This window comes from Pristiophorus japonicus, chromosome 8, assembly GCF_044704955.1.
Source record: "Pristiophorus japonicus isolate sPriJap1 chromosome 8, sPriJap1.hap1, whole genome shotgun sequence".
In the NCBI taxonomy this organism is placed as follows: domain Eukaryota; kingdom Metazoa; phylum Chordata; class Chondrichthyes; family Pristiophoridae; genus Pristiophorus; species Pristiophorus japonicus.
The window spans coordinates 186,560,247-186,585,723 of record NC_091984.1 but is presented as its reverse complement, the minus strand read 5'-3'; the positions used below and the strand labels follow the sequence as shown (position 1 = coordinate 186,585,723).

The following is a 25,477-nucleotide window of genomic DNA, read 5'->3' as shown; positions in this document are numbered from 1 at the left end:
AAGGCCATATGGGTCAAATTGAAAAACCAAAAAGGGGCGTGTATTACAGACCCCCAAACAATGAGAGGGAGATAGAAGAGCAAATATGTAGACAAATTTCTGAGAAGTGCAAAACCTGTAGGGCAGTAATAGTAGGGGATTTCAACTCTCCTAATATTAACTGGGACAACATTAGTATGAAGGGTATAGAGGGTGCGGAATGCCTAAAGTGCACCCAAGCGAACTTTTTGAGTCAGCATGTAGCAAGCCCAACACTGGAGGGGGGGGTTCTGGATTTAGTTTTTGGGAATGAAGCTGGGCAGGTAGAAGGGGTATCAGTGGGAGAGCATTTAGATGCTAGTGACCATAATTCAGTTAGATTTGAGGTAGTTATGCAAAAAGTCATGGTTAGACCAGGATTAAAAATTCTAAATTGGGGAAAAGCCAACTTTGCTAAGCTGAGAAGTGATTTAGCCATAGTGGACTGGAAACAGCTACTTGAAGGTAAATCAGTGTCCGAGCAGTGGGAGACATTCAAGGAGGAGAGCCGCAGGGTTCAGGCCAAATAGGTACCCTTAAAGAAAAAGGTTGGGACCAACACATCTAGAGCCCCCTAGATGTCTAGGGACATACAGGGTAGGATAAAGAAAAAATGGGAAGCTTATGTCAGATACCGAGGGCTAAATACTGCAGAATCTCTAGCAGAGTATAGAAAGTCCAGGGGTGAGATCAAAAGGGATATTAGGAAAGCAAAGAGAAAGCATGAAAAATTCTTGGCAAGTAAAAGCAAGAAAAACCCAAAGGTGTTTTATAAATATATTAAGAGCAAGAGGATAACTAACAAAAGGGTAGGGCCTATTAGAGACCATGAGGGTAATTTGTGTGTGGAGGCAGAAGATGTGGGTATGGTTCTTAATGAATACTTTGTGCCTGTTTTCACAAAAGAGAGGGGCGATGCAGACACTGCTATCGGAGAGGAGGAGTGTGAAATATTAAATGAAATAAACATAGTGAGAGAGAAGATATTAAGGGGTTTAGCAGCTTTGAAAGTGGTTAAGTCCCCATGTCCGGATGAAATGTATCTCAAGCTGTTAAGTGAAGCAAAAGAGGAAATAGCAGAGGCTTTGACCATAATTTTCCAATCCTCTCTGGCTTCAGGTGTGGTGCCAGAGGACTGGAGGAATGCTAATGTGGTACCTTTGGTTAAGTATAGACGGAGTAATTACAGACCAGTCAGCCTAACCTCAGCTGTGGGAAAATTATTGGAAAAAGTCCTGAAAGACACGGATTAATTAGGGACAGTCAGCATGAATTTGTCAAGGGAAGGTCGTGTCTGACTAACTTGATTGAATTTTTCAAGGAGGTAACCAGGAGGGTTGATGAGGGCAGTGCGTATAATGTAGTGTTCTGGATTTTAGCAAAGCTTTCGATAAGGTCCCACATGGCAGACTGGTCATGAAAGTAAAAGCCCATGGGATCCAGGGCAAAGTTGGATACAAAATTGGTTCAGAGGCAGAAAGCAAAGGGTAATGGCTGATGGGTGTTTCTGTGACTGGAAGGATGTTGCCATTAGGGTTCTGCAGAGCTCAGTATGAGATCCCTTTTTGTGGTATACATTAATGATCTATACTTGAATATAGGGGGTATGATTAAGAAGTTTGCAGATAATACAAAAATAGGCTGTGTGGTTGATAATGAAGAAGAAAGCTGTGGACTGCAGGAAGATATCAATCAACTGGTCAGGTGGGCAGAACAGTGGCACATGGAATGTAATCCAGAGAAGTGTGAGATAATGCATTTGGGGAGGGCTAACAAGGAAAGGGAATACACATTAAATGGTAGGACACTGAGAAGTGTAGAGGAACAAAGGGACCTTGGAGTGCATGTCCACAGATCCCTGAAGGTAGCAGGCCAGATGAATAAGGTGGTTAAGAAGGCATACGGAATGCTTGCCTTTATTAGCCGAGGCATAGAATATAAGAGCAGGTGGGATATACTTGAACTGTATAAAACACTGGTTAGGCCACAGCTGGAGTACTGCATGCAGTTCTGGGTCACCGCATTACAGGAAGGATGTGATTGCATTGGAGAGGGTGCAGAGGAGATTTATGAGGATGTTGCCGGGCGTGGAGAATCTTAGCTTTGAGGACAGATTGGATAGGCTGGGTTTGTTTTCCTTGGAACAGAGGCTGAGGCGAGTCCTCATTGAGGAGTATAAAATTATGAGGGGCCGAGATATAGTGGATAGAAAGGGCCTAATTCCCTTAGCAGAGGGGTTAACAACCAGGGGGCATAAATTTAAAATAATTGGTAGAAGGTTTAGAGGGGATTTGTAGGGAAATTTCTTCACACAGAGGGTTGTGGGGGTCTGGAACTCATTGCCTGAAAGGGTGGTAGAGGCAGAAACCCTCACCACATTTAAAAATACTTGGATGTGCACTTGAAGTGCTGTAACCTGCACAGTTACGGACCTAGAGCTGGAAAGTGGGATTAGGCTGGAGATACAGGCACAGTCTTTCTTGATTAACTTGCTTGAATTTTTCAAGGAGATATCCAGGAGGGTCGATGAGGGCAGTGCGTATGATGTAATATATATAGATTTTAGCAAAGCTTTCGATAATGTCCCACATGGCAGACTGGTCACGAAAGTAAAAGCCGATGGGATCCAAGGCAAAGTGGCAAGTTGGATCCAAAATTGGCTCAGAGGCAGGAAGCAAAGGGTAATGGTTGATGCGTGTTTTTGTTCAGAAGTCTGGCAGTATCACCTGGTAATTACAGCGCTCGAATTTTAGCTTTCGGTTCCTTCTCGGGTAACAGCAGGAGAGTTGGAAGGGATCAGCCACTTTGCAGTTCCAGAGGTCACAGATACCCTGTCAGCACATGCTGGTTACAAAAGAACATAAGAAATAGGAGCCATATGGCCCCTCAAGCCTGCTCCACCATTTAATACGATCATGGCTGATCCTATCATGGACTCAGGTGCACTTCCCTGCCCGCTCCCCATAACCCCTTATTCCCTTATCGGTTAAGAAACTGTCTATCTGTCTTAAATTTATTCAATGACCCAGCTTCCACAGCTCTCTGCCAGCGAATTCCACAGATTTATAACCCTCTGAGAGAAGAAATTCCTCCTCATCAAAAGTTAGTTTGCAGGTGCAGCAGGTAATCAGGAAGGCAAATGGAATGTTGGCCTTCATTGCGAGAGGGATGGAGTACAAAAGCAGGGAGGTCCTGCTGCAACTGTATCGGGTATTGGTGAGGCCGCACCTGGAGTACTGCGTGCAGTTTTGGACACCTTACTTAAGGAAGGATATACTGGCTCTGGAGGGGGTACAGAGACGATTCACTAGGCTGATTCCGGAGATGAGGGGGTTACCTTATGATGATAGATTGAGTAGACTGGGTCTTTACTCGTTGGAGTTCCGAAGGATGAGGGGTGATCTTATAGAAACATTTAAAATAATGAAAGGGATAGACAAGATAGAGGCAGAGAGGTTGTTTCCACTGGTATTTCTTCTCCCAGAGGGTTGTGAATCTGTGGAATTCTCTGCCCAAGGAAGCAGTTGAGGCTAGCTCATTGAATGTATTCAAATCACAGATCGATAGATGTTTAACCAATAAGGGAATTAAGGGTTACGGGGAGCGGGCGGGTAAGTGGAACTGAGTCCACGGCCAGATCAGCCATGATCTTGTTGAATGGCGGAGCAGGCTCGAGGGGCTAGATGGCCTATTCCTGTTCCTAATTTTTATGTTCTTATGTTCTCAGTTTTAAATGGATGGCTCCTTATTCTAAGATTATGCCCCCTAGTTCTAGCCTCCCCCATCAGTGGATACATGCTCTCTGCCTCCATCTTATCAAGCCCCCTCATAATCTTATACTTTTCGATAAGATTACCTCTCATTCTTCTGATTTCCAATGAGTAGAGGCCCAACCTACTCAACCTTTCCACATAAGTCAACCCCCTTATCTCCGGATATATATTCAATGACCCAGCCACCACAGCTCTCTGGGGCAGAGAATTCCACAGATTTACAAGCCACTAAGAGAAGAAATTCCTCCTCATCTCAGTTTTAAATGGGCGACCCCTTATTCTTAAACTATGCCCCCTAGTTCTAGATTCCATCATGAGTGGAAACATCCTCTCTGCATCTACTCTATCTAACTCCCTCAGTATCTTATATGTCTCAATAAGATCACCTCTCATTTTTCTAAACTCCAATGAGTATATGTCCAACCTGCTCAATCTTTCTTCATAAGTCAACCCCTTCATCTCAGGAATCAACCTAGTGAACCTTCTCTGAACTGCCTCCAATGCAGATATATCCCTTGTTAAATAAGGAGACCAAAACTGTATGCAGTACTCTAGGTGTGGTCTCACCAATACTCTGTACAGTTGTAGCAGGACTTCCTTGATTTTATACTCCATCCCCCTTGCAATAAAGGCCAACATTCCATTTGCCTTCCTGATTATTTGTTGTACCTGCAAACTAACTAACTTTTTGTGTTTCATGCACCAGGACCCCAGGTCCCTCTGTACTGCAGCATTTCGTAATCTGCTTTTAAATAATAATTTGCTTTTTTATTTTTCCGGCCAAAGTGGACAACCTCATACTTTCCCATATTATATTCCATCTACCAAATGTTTGCCCACTCACTTAGCCTGTCCATATCCCTTTGCAGATTCTTTGTATCCTCCTCACAACTTGCTTTCCCACCCATCTTTGTATCATCAGCAAACTTAGCTACATTACTAATCTATATTCAGCATGAGGATGCAGCAAAATAAGCGAACATGGTTTCTGTTGAAGGATGTGGCCTTTCCAGGATAGCACAAGGCTGCTCTTGACTGCACCACATCGCCATTTAGCAAACATGTCATTCATCAACAGAACAGCATCACTCTGGAAACGTCCACATGGGTTCAACAATCAGCAAAGAATTCTGCATGTCAGAGAAATCGTACATGCGAACATAAAAGAGATAGCAAAAGATAAGCAACAGCTTCAAAAAAGATCCAACAACTCCAGAACAGCCCTGACACATGGAAACAAGTGGTTTACACGGGCTTTGTACCTTTAGCTGTAGTATGCACAAAAACGTTGACTGGTATTGGAGGAAAGTACAAAATCGATGATCCATTTATCAAGGGGGTCTGGGAGAATCCACCTCTGGAAAGTTTTGGATTTTTAGATTAATATTAATGATACATTCTGGTTAACTTTACGCACCTTTATACTTAACAATTGATAGATTTTTATTAAAAAATGGAAAAATAAAGTGACATTTTGGAATTTCAACAGACCATCACTTACCCAAAATTTACCTCAAACAGTCACATAAGCACATCTCATCCCCCCAACACCTATTTACAAAGTCAGTCCACACCCTTGTGCTCGGTTCATATCCAACCCCCCAACCGTTTCACTGACAAGCTCACTGTAATGTATTATTACATGATTTGTCACCTGGTTTAGTATGAGCATGCTTTGTTCGCTGTGGCCTAATAACGCAGGCACATGGATTAGCAACCCATCCTGTCTCTGTCCTTTATTTCTTCTACCAAAGTATTGCATTGTAACTTCGGCACATTTTTGGATCCTGCGTTGCGAGATATGTTTGTGTGTGGATTGGTGGATGAGCGCGCACAGTCCAAGTTACTGAACACTCTGAACCTAAAGTTTGACATAGCATGCAAAATTGTAATATCTATAGAGATGGTGTCTAAGAATGCTAGGGAGCTCGTCCAACTCAAGTAACTAGTGCAGCTGAGGTCTACAGTCACAAAGCCACTGCCAAACCTAACACTGTGAGACCTAGTCAAAAGCGTGTCAGTAAGAGCTGTTCAGTGAATTGTTATCGCTGCAATGGAAATCATTCACCACAATCCTGCCGATACAGAAATGTGTATTCACTGCCAGAAGCAAGGCCATATTTCAACAGTTTGCAGGGTTAGATCGAAAGCAGTAAGTAAGAATCAGTCTAGTGGCAAAATTGACAATGGGCGAAAATTGCGGCCTTGCCTGGTGCATATGATGTGCACTCGCACCCAGCGAGGCCTCGCAAATGCCGGTTCTCGGCACGCGATGCGCATGCGCTGAGAACCAGCTTTTCCAATCTGTCAAAATGTTTTTTAACAGATCCAACACTTTCGCCAAAGAAGGACATCTGTGGGGCAGAGATTGGGCTATTTGCCCAACTCTTGCCCAGCGAATGTCTTTCGAACTCTTATGCCTGGTAAAAGCAGACGTATAGTCTACTTTTTCCAGGGTAAGAGTTTTAAAACAGAAAAATTAAATTTAATCACACATTTTTAGATTATAAACCCTGTCTATGAAGATAAGTTTATTTTTAACACTATTAAAACACATTAAAAAATTCAAAAAATGTATTTTTTCTAAAACATTTAATTACATTAAATTTTATTTATTGTGCTGTGTTTTATGTTTTTTGGGGGTATGCTAATTGATTGTAATGGGAGCTCGCACAAACGGGGCTCCCATTATTATCAATGAGAATACTCCATAGTGATTGGTGGTCCAAGCCCACGTGTTTCCAGCCTGTACTTGCGTATCTGGAAGACATGTTCCCATATGCTGTGCACTGAATGAAGGCCTGCGACCGGAATCTTACGTTCCTCCGGGATCACCAGGTGTTTTTGTAATTTTTTTCCTGGTCAGAGGCGTTCATCCGAAGGAAGACTTCGACCGCAATTTTCCCCCCAATATTGCAGGAACAAACCACCCAAAACTCCACTACAACCCTGGTCATGGCCAAAGACTTTTTCAGAGTTTCTGTGAGAAAGCAAATGATTATTTCCTGATATTTGTAGATAGTCACTCAAAGTGGATTGAAGTGAAACACATGGGTTCACATGTTACAACTGAACTTCCCATAGATAAGTTGACCATCTTTGAGTTCGGAACCAAAACAAAACAGCCCGAAAATAGGTTCAACACCATAACCTTCTGAAAGGAGGTCAGGAAGGTCCTGCAAACCTGCTATTAAACTGGACTTGTAGATTATTTAAAAGAAAAAAAGCTGGAAGTTTTTGTTATGTGGTACATGTAATGCTGGAAAAGATGGGACAATAGTTTTGATGTATTTGAGAGGGGAATACATTTTTTTTAAGGAGGAAAGCAGTGTGATACATGGTTTTGTATGAGCATGCTCAGTTCCCTCTGGCTAAATAAAGCAAGGACTTTGTCTCTGTCTTTCATTTGTTCTACCCAAAAGTATTAGAATCACTTACCCAAAATTGACTTCAAACAGTCACAGAAGCACATCTCATCCCCCACAATACCAATTTACAAAGTCAATCCACACCCTCTGGCTCAGTTCACAGACACTCTGTACGCCATCCAATCCCCAAACCCTTTCACTGAGCAATTCTCCTCCCCTACTACTGCAGTTAAGCTGGCGCGACTACACGACCTCATCTCTCTCATCTGGAGGGAGGAGAGCATGCCGGGAGATCTTAGAGATGCAGTGATCGTGACCATCTTTAAAAAAGGGGACTAGTCTGACTGCGGCAACTACAGAGGAGTCTCCCTGCTATCAACCACTGGGAAAGTCGTTGCCAGGGTCCTCCTCAACCGTCTTCTCCCCGTGGCCGAAGAGCTCCTCCCGGAATCGCAGTGCGGATTTCGTCCCCTCCGGGGCACAACGGACATGATTTTTGCAGCGCGACAGTTGTAGGAAAAATGCAGGAAACAGCGCCAGCCCTTATACATGGCCTTCTTCGACCTTACAAAGGCCTTTGACGCTGTCAACGCAAGGGTCTATGGAGCATCCTCCTCCGCTTCGGATGCCCCCAAAAGTACGTCACCATCCTCCACCTGCTGCACGACGACATGCAAGCCATTATCCTTACCAACGGATCCATCACAGACCCAATTCACGTCCGGACCAGGGTCAATCAGGGCTGCGTCATCGCCCCAACCCTCTTCTCAATCTTCCTCGCTGCCATGTTCCACCTTACAGTTGATAAGCCCCCCGCTGGAGTGGAACTAAACTACAGAACTAGTGGGAAGCTGTTCAACCTTCGCCGTCTCCAGGCCAGGTCCAAGACCACTCCAACCTCTGTCATTGAGCTACAGTACGCGGACGATGCCTGTGTCTGTGCACACACAGAGGCTGAACTCCAGGACATCGTCAACGTCTTTACCGAGGCGTATGAAAGCATGGGCCTTACGATAAATATCAGTAAAACAAAGGTCCTCCACCGGCCTGTCTTCGCCGCACAGCACTGTCCCCCCAGACGTCAAGATCCATGGCATGGCCCTGGACAACGTGGACCACTTCCCTTATCTCGGGAGCCTCCTATCAACAAGAGCAGGCTTTGTCGACGAGATCCAACACCGCCTCCAGTGCGCCAGTGCAGCCTTCGGCCGCCTGAGGAAAAGAGTGTTTGAAGATCAGGCCCTCAAAACTGTCGCCAAGCTCATGGTCTACAGGGCCGTAGTAATACCCGCCCTCCTATATGGCTCAGAGACGTGGACCATGTACAGTAGACACCTCAAGTCGCTGGAGAAATACCACCAACGATGTCTCCGCAAGATCCTACAAATCCCCTGGGGGGACAGACGCACCAACATTAGCGTCTTCGTCCAGGCCAACATCCCCAACATTGAAGCACTGACCACACTTGATCAGCTCCGCTGGGCAGGTCACATAGTTCGCATGCCAGTCACGAGACTCCCAAAGCAAGCGCTCTACTCGGAACTCGTCCACGGTAAACGAGCCAAAGGCGGGCAGAGGAAACGTTAAAAGGACACCTTCAAAGCCTCCCTGATAAAGTGCGACATCCCCACTGACACCTGTGAGTCCCTGGCCATAGACCGCCCTAAGTGGAGGAAGTGCATCCGGGAGGGCGCTGAGCTCCTCGAGTATCGTCGCCGAGAACATGCAGAAATCAAGCGCAGGCAGCGGAAGGAGCGTGCGGCAATCCAGGCTCCCTGTCCACCCTTTCCCTCAACGTCTATCTGTCCCACCTGTGACAGAAACTGTAGCTCTCGTATTGGACTATACAGCCACCTAAGAACTCACTTCAGGAGTGGAAGCAAGTCTTCCTCGATTCCGAGGAACTGCCTATGATGATGATTCTTATTTCATTCTAGTTGGACAACATGCCATTTCCATCTCTTCACCTCTTCCCCCAAGGCACAGTTACCATCCATTTCCCCCTTTCATGGGCAGGAGTAAAGACATTTGAAAATAATGTTTGAGCGGAACACCATGTTGGGGATGTGCTCCACAGCCTTGGTGTCAGCATGCTTTTCTCTTCCACCAGGTTCCCGAAATATCGACTTGTCTGTTCTCTCCATCTGACCTGTCTGACCTGCTGAGTGTTATCAGCACATTCTGTTTCTGTTCCAGATTTCGAGCTTCTGTTTGTAAATATGAAAGTGTTACAGAAAATTATATATTTTAAAGTGTAACATATGGGGGCTTCAGAGATTAGTAATGAAAAGGTTGAAGTGAGTGAAGAAGAGGTGGAGGGTGAAATCAGGTTTGTGCATTGGCTTCTGTTTATGAAAGTTTTGCACGTGATATGTTTTAAAAGAGTAAAATATGGAACGCTTCACGAATTTGCGTGTCATCCTTGCGCAGGGGCCATGCTAATCTTCTCTGTATCGTTCCAATTTTAGTATATGTGCTGCCGAAGCGAGCACAATTAAAGAACAAGGATTCAATGCTATATAAAGCATCAATAAATGCAACATTTTTAAGTAATGGTGATGTATTTTTATATTTTGCTTACATTTTCATTACATTTTTCGCACAATATAATATACAGACTGCAGATAATTTAGAATCAAAAATTTCTCCTTTCATCACTTATTCTTCATCACTCCTGACATAAATATTGAAAGTAAAATAGATTTCTGCGCCGAGGATTATGGGCTTTCGGTTCTAAATGTAAATGAGAGGGGCGGGGCCTTTGGGCTCAGAGGGCGGGGCCTGTTGATGAGCTCGAGCTGTGGTGAGTTTTCAGGGGCAGCGCGCTTTTTCCACAGAGACCGTCCGGGCTCTTCTCCCCCTCAGCGTCCCTGCTCCCATCTCCCCTTCTAGTAAATCTCTTCTGCACGCTCTCCAATGCCTTGAAATCTTTCCCAAAGTGTGGACAGGGACATCTGGATGCCGGGACAAATCCCAGTGGATCTATGGGCCGGTAGAAGCTACAAGCAGGTTTCAGTAATGCCAATCCCACCAAAAATCATGAGATTTGGTAAGAAATCATGGGCTGGATTTTTGTTTTTTTGCGATATGGCCTGATTTGGGGGGTAAATCGTGAAAACAATATTTTTTTGAGCGCCGTGTAGCGTTAGTGCTGTCAACTTTCGCCAAACTGCAATTAGCGTTATTGCTAACTCCGGCATTGCACAAAACATTTTTTTTCTGCTGGAACCAAACGTTTCTCTAGCGAAAATAAAATTGGCCGTTCTGCGCATGCGCGAAAAGAAAACATTTCTGCGCATTCGGACCTTCTGCGCATGCGCGGTTTAATTTTGATAGAAACATAGAAAATAGGTGCAGGAGTAAGCCATTCGGCCCTTCGAGCCTGCACCGTCATTCAATGAGTTCATGGCTGAACATGCAACTTCAGTACCCCATTCCTGCTTTCTCGCCATACCCCTTAATCCCCGAGTAGTAAGGACTACATCTAACTCCTTTTTGAATATATTTAGTGAATTGGCCTCAACAACTTTCTGTGGTAGAGAATTCCACAGGTTCACCACTCTCTGGGTGAAGAAGTTTCTCCTCATCTCGGTCCTAAATGGCTTACCCCTTATCCTTAGACTGTGACTCCTGGTTCTGGACTTCCCCAACATTGGGAACATTCTTCCTGCATCTAACCTGTCTAAACCCATCAGAATTTTAAACGTTTCCATGAGATCCCCTCTCATTCTTCTGAACTCCAGTGAATACAAGCCCAGTTGATCCAGTCTTTCTTGATATGTCAGTCCCGCCATCCCGGGAATCAGTCTGGTGAACCTTCGCTGCACTCCCTCAATAGCAAGAATGTCCTTCCTCAAGTTAGGAGACCAAAACTGTACACAACTCTCCAGGTGTGGCCTATCCAAGGCCCTGTACAACTGTAGTAACACCTCCCTGCCCCTGTACTCAGATCCCCTCGCTATGAAGGCCAACATGCCATTTGCTTTCTTAGCCACCTGCTGTACCTGCATGCCAACCTTCAATGTCTGATGTACCATGACACCCAGGTCTCGTTGCACCTCCCCTTTTCCTAATCTGTCACCATTCAGATAATAATCTGTCTCTCTGTTTTTACCACCAAAGTGGATAACCTCACATTTATCCACATTATACTTCATCTGCCATACATTTGCCCACCCACCTAACCTATCCAAGTCACTCTGCAGCCTCATAGCATCCTCCTCGCAGCTCACACTGCCACCCAACTTAGTGTCATCCGCAAATTTGGAGATACTACATTTAATCCCCTCGTCTAAATCATTAATGTACAATGTAAACAGCTGGGGCCCCAGCACAGAACCTTGCGGTACCCCACTAGTCACTGCCTACCATTCTGAAAAGTACCCATTTACTCCTACTCTTTGCTTCCTGTCTGACAACCAGTTCTCAATCCACGTCAGCACACTAACCCCAATCCAATGTGCTTTAACTTTGCACATTAATCTCTTGTGTGGGACCTTGTTGAAAGCCTTCTGAAAGTCCAAATACTCCACATCAACTGGTTCTCCCTTGTCCACTCTACTGGAAACATCCTCAAAAAATTCCAGAAGATTTGTCAAGCATGATTTCCCTTTCACAAATCTATGCTGACTTGGACCTATCATGTCACCTCTTTCCAAATGCGCTGCTATGACATCCTTAATAATTGATTCCATCATTTTATCCACTACCGATGTCAGGCTGACCGGTCCATAATTCCCTGTTTTCTCTCTCCCTGCTTTTTAAAAAGTGGGGTTACATTGGCTACCCTCCACTCCATAGGAACTGATCCAGAGTCTATGGAATGTTGGAAAATGACTGTCAATGCATCCGCTATTTCCAAGGCCACCTCCTTCTGTACTCTGAGATGCAGACCATCAGGCCCTGAGGATTTATCTGTGTTTGGCACCTGATTTGCCTTGAATAATCTTTACACATTATTAAAATTGCTTTCTGAGATCTCATATAATGTTTTCGCACTTCAATGTCCTCGTGATAAATCACGTGCAACTTCCAAGGCAATTAAACAGAGGACTGTATTACATTATCACAGTATGGTGGTATAAGTGGCTATCTGTGTGCCAGAGGAGCAGATGGACCCTCTGGTAAACATTCCCATTTTCATCTTCACAGGCAAAAAGGGTGCATAATCGTGGTGAGCAGCTGCAGACAGGCGGGGGTCCACCTAAAGCTCTGCCACTAAAGGATATCAAAGAGCGTGTGGCAGCTCTCATCGGCCCTGACCGTCGGGCAGCTGCCCGTAGTGGTGGTGCTGACCCCCACCTGGAAACTGAGGGTAGTCCTGCACACTCCCTGGGCTGGATTGAGGCAATGTGAAGCAGTGTCTGTGGACTAGGATTGGGGCAATGTGATGCAGTGTCTCCGGACTACTTATAATGGAATAGCGCCGGTCCTTCAAATGAGACTGTTATGTGACCTTCCTCATGTCACCCTGTCCCCTTCCCTGCTGCTAACCATTGGGCTGTACCTTTCTACTTACAGATGAAGAGTCACATGCGCCTGATGCCTCCGATGAACCCTTCACATCAGGACATCATGTGGGGGCGGGGGGTGGAGAGGAGGAGGAGACAAAGGATGAGCCGACTGGGGCGGTGGGGGGGATGGCCGATATGGGAAAGCACTCCACACCTCTTTTTGCACCGGATAACGTGTCGTCCGGGGATGATCATACATTCCCAGGCTTTGACATAGAGGCTCCAGGGACTACTAGTGGCATGCAGCAACGCATGTCTGGAGTCGAATCCTGTCTGCCGTCTCTCCAGAGGGCGAGTCGGCAAAGTCGGTCTGCTGACAGACAGGCAGACGTCCAACCGGACAAGGTGTCACTGTGCAGGGAGAGGTTCTAGCTCACCCGACAGCTCCTAGAGGTCCTGGGTAGGATTCCCATGAGCATCGCGACACTCATTGCGACCATCACAGAGGTCGGGTCGCAGATTGTCAAGCCAGGAAACCTGCGAGGCTGTCAATGCGCACGGCGATTGTTGGCCTCCGATCAGTGACACTGGAGATCCCAATGTCATACCCAGACCCACACCACCCGTGACTGGCGATGCCGGGCAACAGGCTTGCCAGTCAGAAGCCGGGCCTTCCACACCCTGAGCTTCCCGGTTCATCCATACATGGTGTCTCCAAAGTCTTTCCCCCAAATGCAGCAAGACTGTGGCCGCCTTGCTGCACGAACTAGTGCCACTTTGACTTTGGGGATGGGGAGCCGGCGAGGGAGAGGGTGAAGGACAAGGGTAAGAGGGGGAGCACCCAGCGTAAAAATACGTTGGGTAGGGGTTGTTGTGTTTTATGAAAGTTTTAAAAGCTTTCCAATTATCTTACTGTTAAATTTTAAAAGTTTGCAATGTTTATTAAAGTTTGTGTTAAAGTTTACAAAGCTGGACAAGTTAACATTTTTCACAACGTCTGGTCTTTACCTTAACCATTCGTGTGTAGTGTCTCATTTGCAGAATAAGAGGGGGAATAGTGAACATGGTCAGATCGAGTGGCCCGGCAACGGTCAAACGTGACGTTCACTCTTCAAGCAAAGCGTTCAGTTATCAGCTGCTGACGTAAAGCTTTTGCAGTGGCGAAATTTCCACGATGCCTCCCCTGTGCTTATGGTGGGGGTGGGGGTGGTGGTGGCATGGATTCCTCGCCAGGCTCCTCTTTCTCTTCCTCCTCTTCCACCACTAGCCCCTCTCTCCTCTCTCCTCAGGTGGTTCTGCAATCCCCATTGGCAATTTCTGTCCCCTCATGACGGCCAAGTTGTGTAGCATGCAGCACACCACAATAAACTCTGAGACTTGCTGAGGGGCGTATTGCATATAAATATAGCAGCCACGAATAATGGCTGACATATAGCCCCCACCTTTTAAAATTCCTTTACAACTAATTATAAACTGACAATTGTAAACTATAAACTATTAACTTCGCTATGATAAATGCAGCCTTCTTCTCCGAATCCTTTTCAATAATGAATTAGTCAAGACAGCAATGGCCAACATATAATTAGCTTATGTCCCAAGACAATGACAGATGGTTTAGTGCTCCTTCTAGAAATGACAGTGAGATGCGGCTGCACATGGCCGTGCATTTCCCTACCCCTACACTCACTTTCACTCGATGAAAAAACTCGAACATTACAAACGGGTCTGCAGATCATAAAGGTGTCAGGCTTAACCCACTTGCCTGCGCGAAGTTTGCTGATCTCAGCCAGTACAGTAGTGAGCCATTATCGGCTTTGAAGAGAATAAAATAGCCCAGTAATGCCAATGAACTGAGCAACATCTGTTTGACAGAGTGATCCATAAACACAAGAAAAAGTTTGCTCAGAACAGAACATGTAACAACATTTCATTAGTCACAAATGCAAGGTAAAAAGTTACATTATTTATTCCTTCCAAATGCCAAAGATTTACTCAGGTTTTCAGTGATCAGCACTGTAGTAAACTTCTACATTTTTATTAACTTAAAACAATTTCATATCATTACAAAACACCATTAAACTTATCCTCAGTTTTCAAGATGGCACTGTTAGTGCTGGGTTTGACTGCTTATTGCTGGCGGGTTCCTGGGTGGACGCTAAATTGGGCGCTATGCTCGAAAGTTCCACCTGGGGTGCTAGCGCAGCGTTGCACAACAATTGACATCATCCAAATGCTCAAAACATCGGATTGGCACTAAGTTATAGCACTGGTGCCAAAACAATGGCGAAAGTTCCACCCCGGCGCAAACATTTTTTTTCACCTTTCGCGCTAAAAAACTCGTTTGCTAAAATGGTTGCAAAGTCAGCGAAAATCTACGCCACATGAGTTGCTATTCTATTACTGCATCTAAAAATGTTTTTCAAAATCCTATCCGTTATCGCCACTCTTCGCAAGTTGGGGTAAGATTTCATTAAAAACCTAGTTAAACAGAATTACTGAAGGTGCTTTTGAATCGGTCTCTATTGTATTTGTTTTGGATGCGTCAATTTGTACTGCCAAAATGGCCGCCTTGTCTGTGATTGGCTCTCCAATATAACTTGATCTATTGCTGATTGGTCCCCTTGGAGGATAAGCCACACCCTGAAGTTTGTAATTGGAATGCCCAGCCCAAGTTCTGACTGACTTCGCAAATTGTCACTCGATCCATTTTGACTTCAGAAGCCACAGAGGATAGATCTTCCCAAAAGCCACCAAGTTCCAGCCGAAGTCCCTTACCCCAGCACAAGTGCATCCCTCCCCCAGTCGAAGTCTGTTACACCAGCGCAAGTGCTGCCTCCCCCAGCTGAAGTCCCATACCCCAGCGCAACCTTACCCCCCCACCATTAATGGGGCATTGTGTGCGGATTTTTAACAGGTTTATTGGGTATGAAGTAACTAGTGAGTGTCGTGACTTCTAGATTTCATCCACTCCAATGGTGTCCCTTGTAACACAAGCATTGAGCTTTCCGAGAAGTTGGGTGTGGGTGGGTGTAAAGGGTCGGAAGAGCCTCACCCCTCTCCGATCCTCACCCCACCCGCCGCCGTGTCTCTCTTCCCCCCACGCTCTCTCTCTTCTCTCCCCCTCCCCGCCCCCACAGGCGCTCTCTCTCTCTCTCTTCCTCCAGGCGCTTCCACCCACCCCCAGGCTCTCTCTCTCTCTTCCCCCCCCACCCTCAGTTTCTCTCTCTCTTCCCCACCCCTCCAAACTCTCTCTCTCCCCCCGCCACCGCTCTCCACCCGCCGCTGTTGCTCAGCGGGGCCCGGTCGGAGGCTCCGGGCTGATCGGCGGCTTGCAGCTCAGCGGGAGGCCCGGTTGGCAGTCGGTCGGTGGAACAGGCTCGCTCTTCCGGTTTCGGGCGGGAGGCATGGGGGCAGAGTCTCGAGCGGATGAAGTGCATCGAAAAAGTGCAGTACAAATTGTAGTGGAGTATTTGAAATAAACACTCAACATCAGGTCTGGGTTCGAAGATTCAGGTAGTCTTTATTTGTGGTGGAGACCGCCTGCTCTCTGTCTGTAGCCAGGCTTCTATGATAATACAAAGTTCCAAGCAATCTTTTATACACTTAATGATACATTTCAGCCTCGTGCACGGTCCTCCTATGCCGTTTAATTGGCCCACAGCCAGCGTGCACAATTGCTGATTGGCTAGTTCCCTTTCGCATCACACAATCATTCGCCTATGTTTCATACCAGATGGAGTTTCTCCAACGTGTTACTTCTGACTCCTTGTTCAGGCCAGATGGTATCCTGTTAACATTTTACTTCTGCCCCATTGTTCTACTTTCCTGCCCTCCTAGGCCTCTTGTCGTTCAACAGTTTGGCAGCAGTCAATCATTCTGACATGTTATTCTTAACGTTATCTCTTCTGCCCGTTAAGCAACTTAGAAAGCTGACCACTACAAAAGCCTAATTGCTGTTTTTAGTCCCGAGACCTATTCTTAACCCTTTAATTATAGCAAAGCTCGAAAGCCCCACTTCACAAATAGTCAGTCCCATTTGTTTTAGTGCGCTCGAGCTTCCAGAAAGCTCAGGTAAAGCTGTGCATTCATGATAGTGTAGGTTTAAAAATATGGACGCTGGTTAATGCCCTTTGTTTGTGTGCCACAAGGAATTGCACCCCCTTTTCCCCTGAAATTTTCAGGACTGAGATCGCTACCAATTTTTTAGGTAAGGGTATCAAGGGATATAGAGCAACGTTCTGTACCTGAAAAGGATTTGAGGTACAGATGAGTCATGATCTCATTGAGTAGCAGAACAGGCTCGAGGGGCTGACTGGCCTACTCTTGTTCTGGTGGTTAATAGCAGAAAATCTAATGGTTCAGATTCATAGAACCATGGAATGGTTACAGCACAGAAAAAGGCTATTTGGCCATCGAGCTTATGCCTGCTCTCTGCATTAGCACCTCAGCTAGTCTCCTTTCCCCGTAGCCCTGATTTTTTTTTTCTTTCGGTTATTTACTCAACTCCCTTTTGAAAGCGGTGATTGAGTCCATCTACATCATCCTTTCAGGCAGTGCATTCCAGATCCAAACCACTCGCTGTATAAAAATGCTTTTTTTTATGTTGCCTTTGGTTCTTCTGCCAATCACCTTAAGTCTGTGATTCTGTGTTGTCCTTGAGATATGCTCATCAATATCACATTCAACACCCTTCTTAATGCTCAACTATAAAACTACCTTTTGAGTTGGGAGCCAGGAAGAGTTTAAATATTCATTATTTTTGATACAGAAAGCAGAGTTGATCTCGGTGTCTCAGCGTCCTTTTTACCCTCCACCCATATATGGCTACCTGCCATTCTCCAGCTGATATTTCAGTCGCCGGGCCTCACTGCAAATAAGTGGAGAAATTCATGAGCTGCTGTGTCACATTACTTGCACTTCCTCTCATGTGTTAACATAGATTGGGCTAACCAAACTGGAAGCAATACGGTGGAGGAGGATTTTCTGGAGTGCATAAGGGATGGTTTTTTAGACCAATATGTCGAGGAACCAACTAGGGGGGAGGCCATCTTAGACTGGGTGTTATGTAATGAGAGAGGATTAATTAGCAATCTCGTTGTGCGAGGCCCCTTGGGGAAGAGTGACCATAATATGGTGGAATTCTGCATTGGGATGGAGAATGAAACAGTTAATTCAGAGACCATGGTCCAGAACTTAAAGAAGGCTAACTTTGAAGGTATGAGGCGTGAATTGGCTGGGATGGATTGGCGAATGATACTTAAGGGGTTGACTGTGGATGGGCAATGGCAGACATTTAGAGACCGCATGGATGAACTACAACAATTGTACATTCCTGTCTGGCATAAAAATAAAAAAGGGAAGGTGGCTCAACCGTGGCTATCAAGGGAAATCAGGGATAGTATTAAAGCCAAGGAAGTGGCATACAAATTGGCCAGAAATAGCAGCGAACCTGGGGACTGGGAGAAATTTAGAACTCAGCAGAGGAGGACAAAGGGTTTGATTAGGGCAGGGAAAATGGAGTATGAGAAGAAGCTTGCAGGGAACATTAAGACGGATTGCAAAAGTTTCTATAGATATGTAAAGAGAAAAAGGTTAGTAAAGACAAACGTAGGTCCCCTGCAGTCAGAATCAGGGGAAGTCATAACGGGGAACAAAGAAATGGCGGACCAATTGAACAAGTACTTTGGTTCGGTATTCACGAAGGAGGACATGAACAACCTTCCGGTTATAAAAGGGGTCGGGGGGTCTAGTAAGGAGGAGGAACTGAGGGAAATCCTTATTAGCCGGGAAATTGTGTTGGGGAAATTGATGGGATTGAAGGCCGATAAATCCCCAGGGCCTGATGGACTGCATCCCAGAGTACTTAAGGAGGTGGCCTTGGAAATAGTGGATGCGTTGACAGTCATTTTCCAACATTCCATTGACTCTGGATCAGTTCCTATGGAGTGGAGGGTAGCCAATGTAACCCCACTTTTTAAAAAAGGAGGGAGAGAGAAAACGGAATTATAGACCGGTCAGCCTGACATCAGTAGTGGGTAAAATGATGGAATCAATTATTAAGGATGTCATAGCAGTGCATTTGGAAAGAGGTGACATGATAGGTCCAAGTCAGCATGGATTTGTGAAAGGGAAATCATGCTTGACAAATCTTCTGGAATTTTTTGAGGATGTTTCCAGTAGAGTGGATAAGGGAGAACCAGTTGATGTGGTATATTTGGACTTTCAGAAGGCGTTCGACAAGGTCCCACACAAGAGATTGATGTGCAAAGTTAGAGCACATGGGATTGGGGGTAGTGTACTGACATGGATTGAGAACTGGTTGTCAGACAGGAAGCAAAGAGTAGGAGTAAATGGGTACTTTTCAGAATGGCAGGCAGTGACTAGTGGGGTACCGCAAGGTTCTGTGCTGGGGCCCCAGCTGTTTACACTGTACATTAATGATTTAGATGAGGGGATTAAATGTAGTATCTCCAAATTTGCGGATGACACTAAGTTGGGTGGCAGTGTGAGCTGCGAGGAGGATGCTGTGAGGCTGCAGAGCGACTTGGTTAGGTGAGTGGGCAAATGCATGGCAGATGAAGTATAATGTGGATAAATGTGAGGTTATCCACTTTGGTGGTAAAAACAGAGAGACAGACTATTATCTGAATGGTGACAGATTAGGAAAAGGGGAGGTGCAACGAGACCTGGGTGTCATGGTACATCAGTCATTGAAGGTTGGCATGCAGGTGCAGCAGGCGGTTAAGAAAGCAAATGGCATGCTGGCCTTCATAGCAAGGGGATTTGAGTACAGGGGCAGGGAGGTGTTGCTACAGTTGTACAGGGCATTGGTGAGGCCACACCTGGAGTATTGTGTACAGTTTTGGTCTCCTAACCTGAGGAAGGACATTCTTGCTATTGAGGGAGTGCAGCGAAGGTTCACCAGACTGATTCCCGGGATGGCGGGACTGACCTATCAAGAAAGACTGGATCAACTGGGCTTGTATTCACTGGAGTTCAGAAGAATGAGAGGGGACCTCATAGAAACATTTAAAATTCTGACGGGGTTAGACAGGTTAGATGCAGGAAGAATGTTCCCAATGTTGGGGAAGTCCAGGACCAGAGGTCACAGTCTAAGGATAAGGGGTAAGCCATTTAGGACCGAGATGCGGAGGAACTTCTTCACCCAGAGAGTGGTGAACCTGTGGAATTCTCTACCACAGAAAGTTGTTGAGGCCAATTCACTAAATATATTCAAAAAGGAGTTAGATGAGGTCCTTACTACTAGGGGGATCAAGGGGTATGGCGAGAAAGCAGGAATGGGGTACTGAAGTTGAATGTTCAGCCATGAACTCATTGAATGGCGGTACAGGCTAGAAGGGCCGAATGGCCTACTCCTGCACCTATTTTCTATGTTTCTATGTATGTAAGATCGATGCAGGAATCTTGAGTGGGGCGGGGGGGAAATCCCATAAAGCATAGAAGCTTGGTTGCATGTTGTCAACCTGAATTAATACATAAATTCACATTCTGAACTAGATTAAGCCACAGTACGGGTACCTTGCTGAAAAAGGAAGACAACCAGTGCAGTTTTCCAACATGGTTGTCATGGTTATTCATTACGATTTCCCCGAGTTACGTCTGTGCTTTCCAGGGCTGGCCTTACGGGTGGGCGTCGTGGCCCAAGGCTCCGCGGTGGCCAAGAGGGTCTGACGTTAACAGCGTCAAGCTCCGCAAAGAACTTGGCTGAGTCCAAAGTCTGCTTCCACCAGACTGTTGTGCTCCTCAAGAAGAACAAACTTCAAATTTCAAGAGCAAGTTCCCAAACACATGGATAGCACTCAGGATCCCGTTAACCATGGTGAGCAGTGAATGGACCTACTCGAAGTTGGGGCTCATAAAAAAATATTTGCGATCGAACATGAGTGAAGACAGGCTATCTTCACTGGCCATCCTGTCTATCGAGATTGATGTGGCTCAAAATATCTTTGTGAATAATATTCTTTATTTGTTATTATTTATTTACTACTACTACATACTCAAACGCAAAGAAAAGGCACCAATATACAAGTTTGTCCAGAATGTCATTTTCCCTAAGGCCGGCCCTAGTGTATCAATAGATTGGTTTCTGTTTTGTCTCAGCAAAATTAGGTTTTTCAGACAAGAAAAGTCTCTGAAACATTGTAAACAGATATAATGCCTTTAAATCATAAAATATTTTTCTTAGTACACAATACGAGGTGAGTTTGTAAAGAATTCTTTGGCTCTGAATAAATACAGTTTGCAGTCATTGAGCTGTGGGAACAGTAAAGTCTTTACGACTGTTGTCCATGCAGTTGGGTACAGGAACCGTGAGGCCTGCTCCGTTCGAGGCCTCAGAACATTTTTCGGGTGCAATGAGGCCTGGTAAATTTGAGTCCACGCAGTTTAGCCAAAAGTTTGCACAGCTCGCATGATAACGACAACCGTTATAAAGCACAGAATTTTGTGTGTCGTTCAAATCCTGAAAAAGGAAGGAATGAGAGTGTGAAATGTTTCTGTTAAACCTACTTAGAGAGGCAGTTAAATACTTGCAAAAGACCCAGAATAATCCCCAGCGATTTGAAAACTTTAATCATACATTACGAGAGACCCACAGCATTTCCTTTATTTGTGCAAAATTACGTTTTTCAGACAACAGAAGTTTCTGAAGTGTCATTTGTCAACAGTTAATACCTTTAAACCGTCCTAAAATATTTTTCTTAGTACATAATACATGCAAAATAAGATATAGTGCATTATCAATAGGTGACATCTATTTCAAAGCATTAAAATGCATCTAGGGCCCGTCCAGGAGAGTTAGCATATAGATTAACCTAAAGTTAATGGGAGAAAGGAACACCTTACAGAAAGAACAAAGCCTATCGCCAAGCCCATTTGGTGCTGACAGTCCTTAGCACCTATGGAAAATGTTGTGTTACACAAGCCTGAACTATGACCGGTTTCTACTAAAATGTGTCAATCCCTGACCCAAGATTCAAAGCTGCAACAAGAAAATGTATGTCAAAAAATCCCCCATCAGATCCATTTATACTTGCATTTTCATTCAGTGTTCTGAGCAGACATACTCCACAAGTTTCGTTCTGAGCATTTTCTGAACCAGTTGCAGCTGAACAGTCAAGGGTCAATTCAGAAGGCTGCAGAATGTGAAAATAAAAATCTCCCGTTAGCTCGAGAATGATTGATTGCCTGCACATATTTCAACCAAAAAGGGATATGTTTGGCTGGTTTACTGTACTATAGTGGAGTATTATAGATTGTAATTCAGCATACTAAAATATGGAAATAAACTTAACCAACGCATCAGTCATCAAACACAGAAAATGACTCCACTTTCTGTAAAAATGCCCACTTAAAAAAAAACACAGTATTCTACTAGATGCCACCAGGTGGCGGTCTATACAAACCGCTGGAAATGTGACAAATGCAGAAAGTGCTGGAAATGCACAGCAGGTTAATCTGACTAGTTCTGATAAAGAGTTACATCTGAAACGTTCATTTTCACCTTTATATTCTGCAGGTCTAACCGTTTAGAATAGATGCCACAGCCCTTGTATGCTTAAAATGCTTTGGAATCAGGCAGAATATTGAATAACCCCATTAACAAAATTGCTTTCCTTTCTCAATATACACTTACACATTGATTGGGCACACATTTGCACACGCTTACATGATACCAGTTTTGCACACAATATCTTGGCTTCGTATTTACAGCAGAACATGTTCACGTTGATTTAGTTCACAACACCGCCAGTCAGTTCCTCAGTGCAAGAGTTGGACTTGCTTCTCGGTCAACCTTTCGTTGGTTGTGGATAGCCATTGCATTGATCGGAAGTGGGACTTCTGCAGATTTGCTTGTAAAATATTTGTTCGCCCAAACGTGCTGCCAAATACTGACAGCATATGCTGGGTGCCAGGCCACAAACCGAATAAGCAGCGCTGCAATGAGAGTTGAATTTTCACTTTACTGACTTGATTACACAAATCTCCCTTAACAAATTTGACTTTGTTTGGTCTTGCAGTGCACAGTTTTAACCCTTTTAACACTGCACACAGTTTGCGACTCAAGAGATAAAGGCCCTTGGCACTGTGTTCCACAAAAAGATACCAATCTTTCCACTCATCCTGAAGGATATGACCCTCAAGAATATATTTTCCTTTTTTTTGGAATGTTGCCTTGCCATTTCAACCTGACAAATAGGCCCTTACGGAGGAGCGCTGAGGCCAAGTATTTCCTTTCCCCATACTGAGGCTGTACTAATTCAGCATACACTGGGGATCAAACCTGGCATCTTCTGATCCATATGGTTCAGCTACTCACTGTCTTAACCAGCTGAGCCATCAAGGAGCTCAACGTTTCCACATTGATAATGGCTCTGCAGCGGCTGGAGTATCTCTGAGGGGGTTCCATTGCTCCTCCAGCGACCTTGCCATTTTCTCATTTATATTACAACACTGTCACTGCGATCGGGGCTGTTACTGACAACCATTGTACAGGTACTATAAAGAGGACATCTATCCCGCCTCCTGCAAATCACTTGTGCTGTGGGTGACACTCTCAAATGCTACATTTTTCTGAGCAGATCCAATTTCAATAGCAAGCAATCAGTAATTCGATCACTGCTACTTTATCATGGGTCTGAATCAGGAGCTTGTACAAGCTGCAACTTGTGATACAGGAAGTAAATAATGACTTAAATTAAACTTGGCACTTTGTGAAAAATATCTAAATAATCAGCTTCCTTTTGCAACATAGTATTCATCTGTAGAAAGATGCATGACCAACAAAAAGCCTTCCATAAATTTGTAATTTTCCATCCTTGAATTTTAGAAATGTTGTTTTAAAATGTGTATTTCATAGTTACAACTTAATTCACTCCTATTTTGTAATTGAACATTTTCATTTTAGAAGATTGCATATTCTAAATGTGGAGGATACACCGCTAAATATCAGATCACCCACAAACTACAAACTACCAATGATTTAAAAAATACTTTTGAAAGATTGGAGACCATCTTCTCATCAATGCCTTTAACAGGTTAAGAACATAAGAAATAGGAGCAGGAGTAGGCGATTTGGCCCCTTGAGCCTGTGCTGCCATCAACTCCACTTTCCCAGCTGATCCCCATAATCCTTGATTCCCTCAGAATCCAAAAATCTATTGATCTCGGTGTTAAAATGCAGTGATCAAAACATAAAACGTAAAGGGCTGGAAATTCATCAACCTTCCATCGTATTTTTCGGCGGCATATTGTCGTTTTGGGCAGAAAACGGTGCGACTGGAAATTCATTGAAGTCTTCCGCCGGTGGTTTTGAAATATCACTGGGGAGCAGACCGCTGGCGTGCAAGACTGTAAAGAGCACTACCACCCGAGTTTGGTCACAGCGGTGAACCGTAGAAGGGAAGGGAAAAAAACACTGAGGAAAAACCTGTCGGAGCAGCCCTTGGAGCAGCGGTAGGTATGAAATCCTGCAAAAAAGTTAACGTTTTTATTTTTTAATTCTTTTGCAGCGATTCACTAGAAAAGTGTCTTGTGAATGTTTTTCAATTTTTTTATTTTTTGGAAAAATACTTTGTGCGTTTTCCCCCCTCCCTAGGCCCAACTCGCAGCAGTAATCGGCCTCGGACTAAAGTTGGCAAGGATCACAGTTTCCACTGCGAATCCTCGTGCAACCCCGATTTTTACCGGGTGGATTTTTCCCCATTTTTTCAAGAATTTTCCACCTCAAAATCATAGCGGAGTCATAGCGTTTCTTTTGGCAGCAAGCCGGTGGTAGTGGTTTTTCATGAATTTCCAGCCATGTGTCCAGAAATTATTACATGTGATATTAATGCATTAATACTTAATGAGGCAAAAATAAACACGTTGATACTTTCGTTAAAATAGCAAAGTAGTGTCATCTGAAGCATCTTGTACTAATACGCATGCAGTAATTTCTAGCCTTAAAAGCTCTTACCAGCATCCGTAACACAGAGGGGCTGAATGAGAGGAAAGCTTGCAGATTGTTCCAGATTATCTCAATGTCCCTCAGACTGTGCTGGAGTGTAGCATTGCAAATACTTAGACTCTTCATTCCACCTTCCACCCTCTTTGCCACTCTATACACCTCAGTAACACCTAGAAATTGCAAAAAGAAATTGGAGTATGATAATGTGCTGGGTGGGCAAGCATTCATTTAATATTCCATGGGTATGTCCAGTACAGAAACTAACTATTCTTTTCCATGATCTATTAAGTTATTGTCTTCTTTGTTTGTCACAGGACACAAGAGTTTTAAAACCACTCAAAAGTGTTACCCAGTTTGTTTTATTACACACTAGCTCCGAACAGACTATCTGCACCAGGTATCTGAGGGAGGCCAAGCTGTTCAACTAACTTACACTGATATGGTGTCTTTAATATAGAATATGCCCCAAGGTGCTTTACAGAAAGAAAAAAAGAGCAGCTAAAGACTATGGAAAGATAAATTATGGACTGGATTTTTGGTTCTGGTCATTTCGGGGCGGTAAAGTTTGCGCCAGGAAATGGTTTGCACCTGCAGCCACCTGGGCCCTCAGTTATGGAGCGGAGCGGTAAGGGAGGTGTTGCACACATCTTTTAGGGCGCAAGGCCGACTGAGCAACTGAAAATCCATTGCTAAAGAGCCGGCCTCGGAGCACCCAAAGAGAGGTTTCCATGGGGGAAAATAACACCCTACAAAACACAAAAACATTACCAATACCTTGCCCACCCCATATTAGGATAAACCGCAAAGATAAAAATAAACAAAACGATCATAGAAACATAGAAAATAGGTGCAGGAGTAGGTCTTTTGGCCCTTCAAGCCTGCACCACCATTCAATAT

The 25,477-nt window shown here is 44.6% G+C and overlaps 1 protein-coding gene and 1 non-coding gene across 4 annotated transcripts in view; both read right to left on the bottom strand.

Moving 5' to 3' along the window:
• Positions 1-9,544: 9,544 nt before the first annotated feature.
• On the bottom strand, positions 9,545-9,651 carry LOC139270084 (U6 spliceosomal RNA). The gene has a single exon (XR_011594432.1). It is a non-coding gene; the product is annotated as a U6 spliceosomal RNA (small nuclear RNA).
• A 10,298-nt stretch (positions 9,652-19,949) lies between these two features.
• The window catches only part of LOC139268879 (synergin gamma-like), a 46,584-nt gene continuing 41,056 nt past the window's right edge, over positions 19,950-25,477 (bottom strand). For all 3 annotated transcript variants that reach the window (XM_070887676.1, XM_070887678.1, XM_070887677.1), the window contains 3 exons: positions 24,590-24,750; positions 21,669-21,767; positions 19,950-21,094 (listed from right to left, as the gene is read on the bottom strand). In XM_070887676.1, the coding sequence (XP_070743777.1) occupies positions 20,879-21,094; positions 21,669-21,767; positions 24,590-24,750 (476 nt within the window). In that variant the 3' untranslated portion in view covers positions 19,950-20,878. The remainder of the gene's footprint in view (positions 21,095-21,668; positions 21,768-24,589; positions 24,751-25,477) is intronic.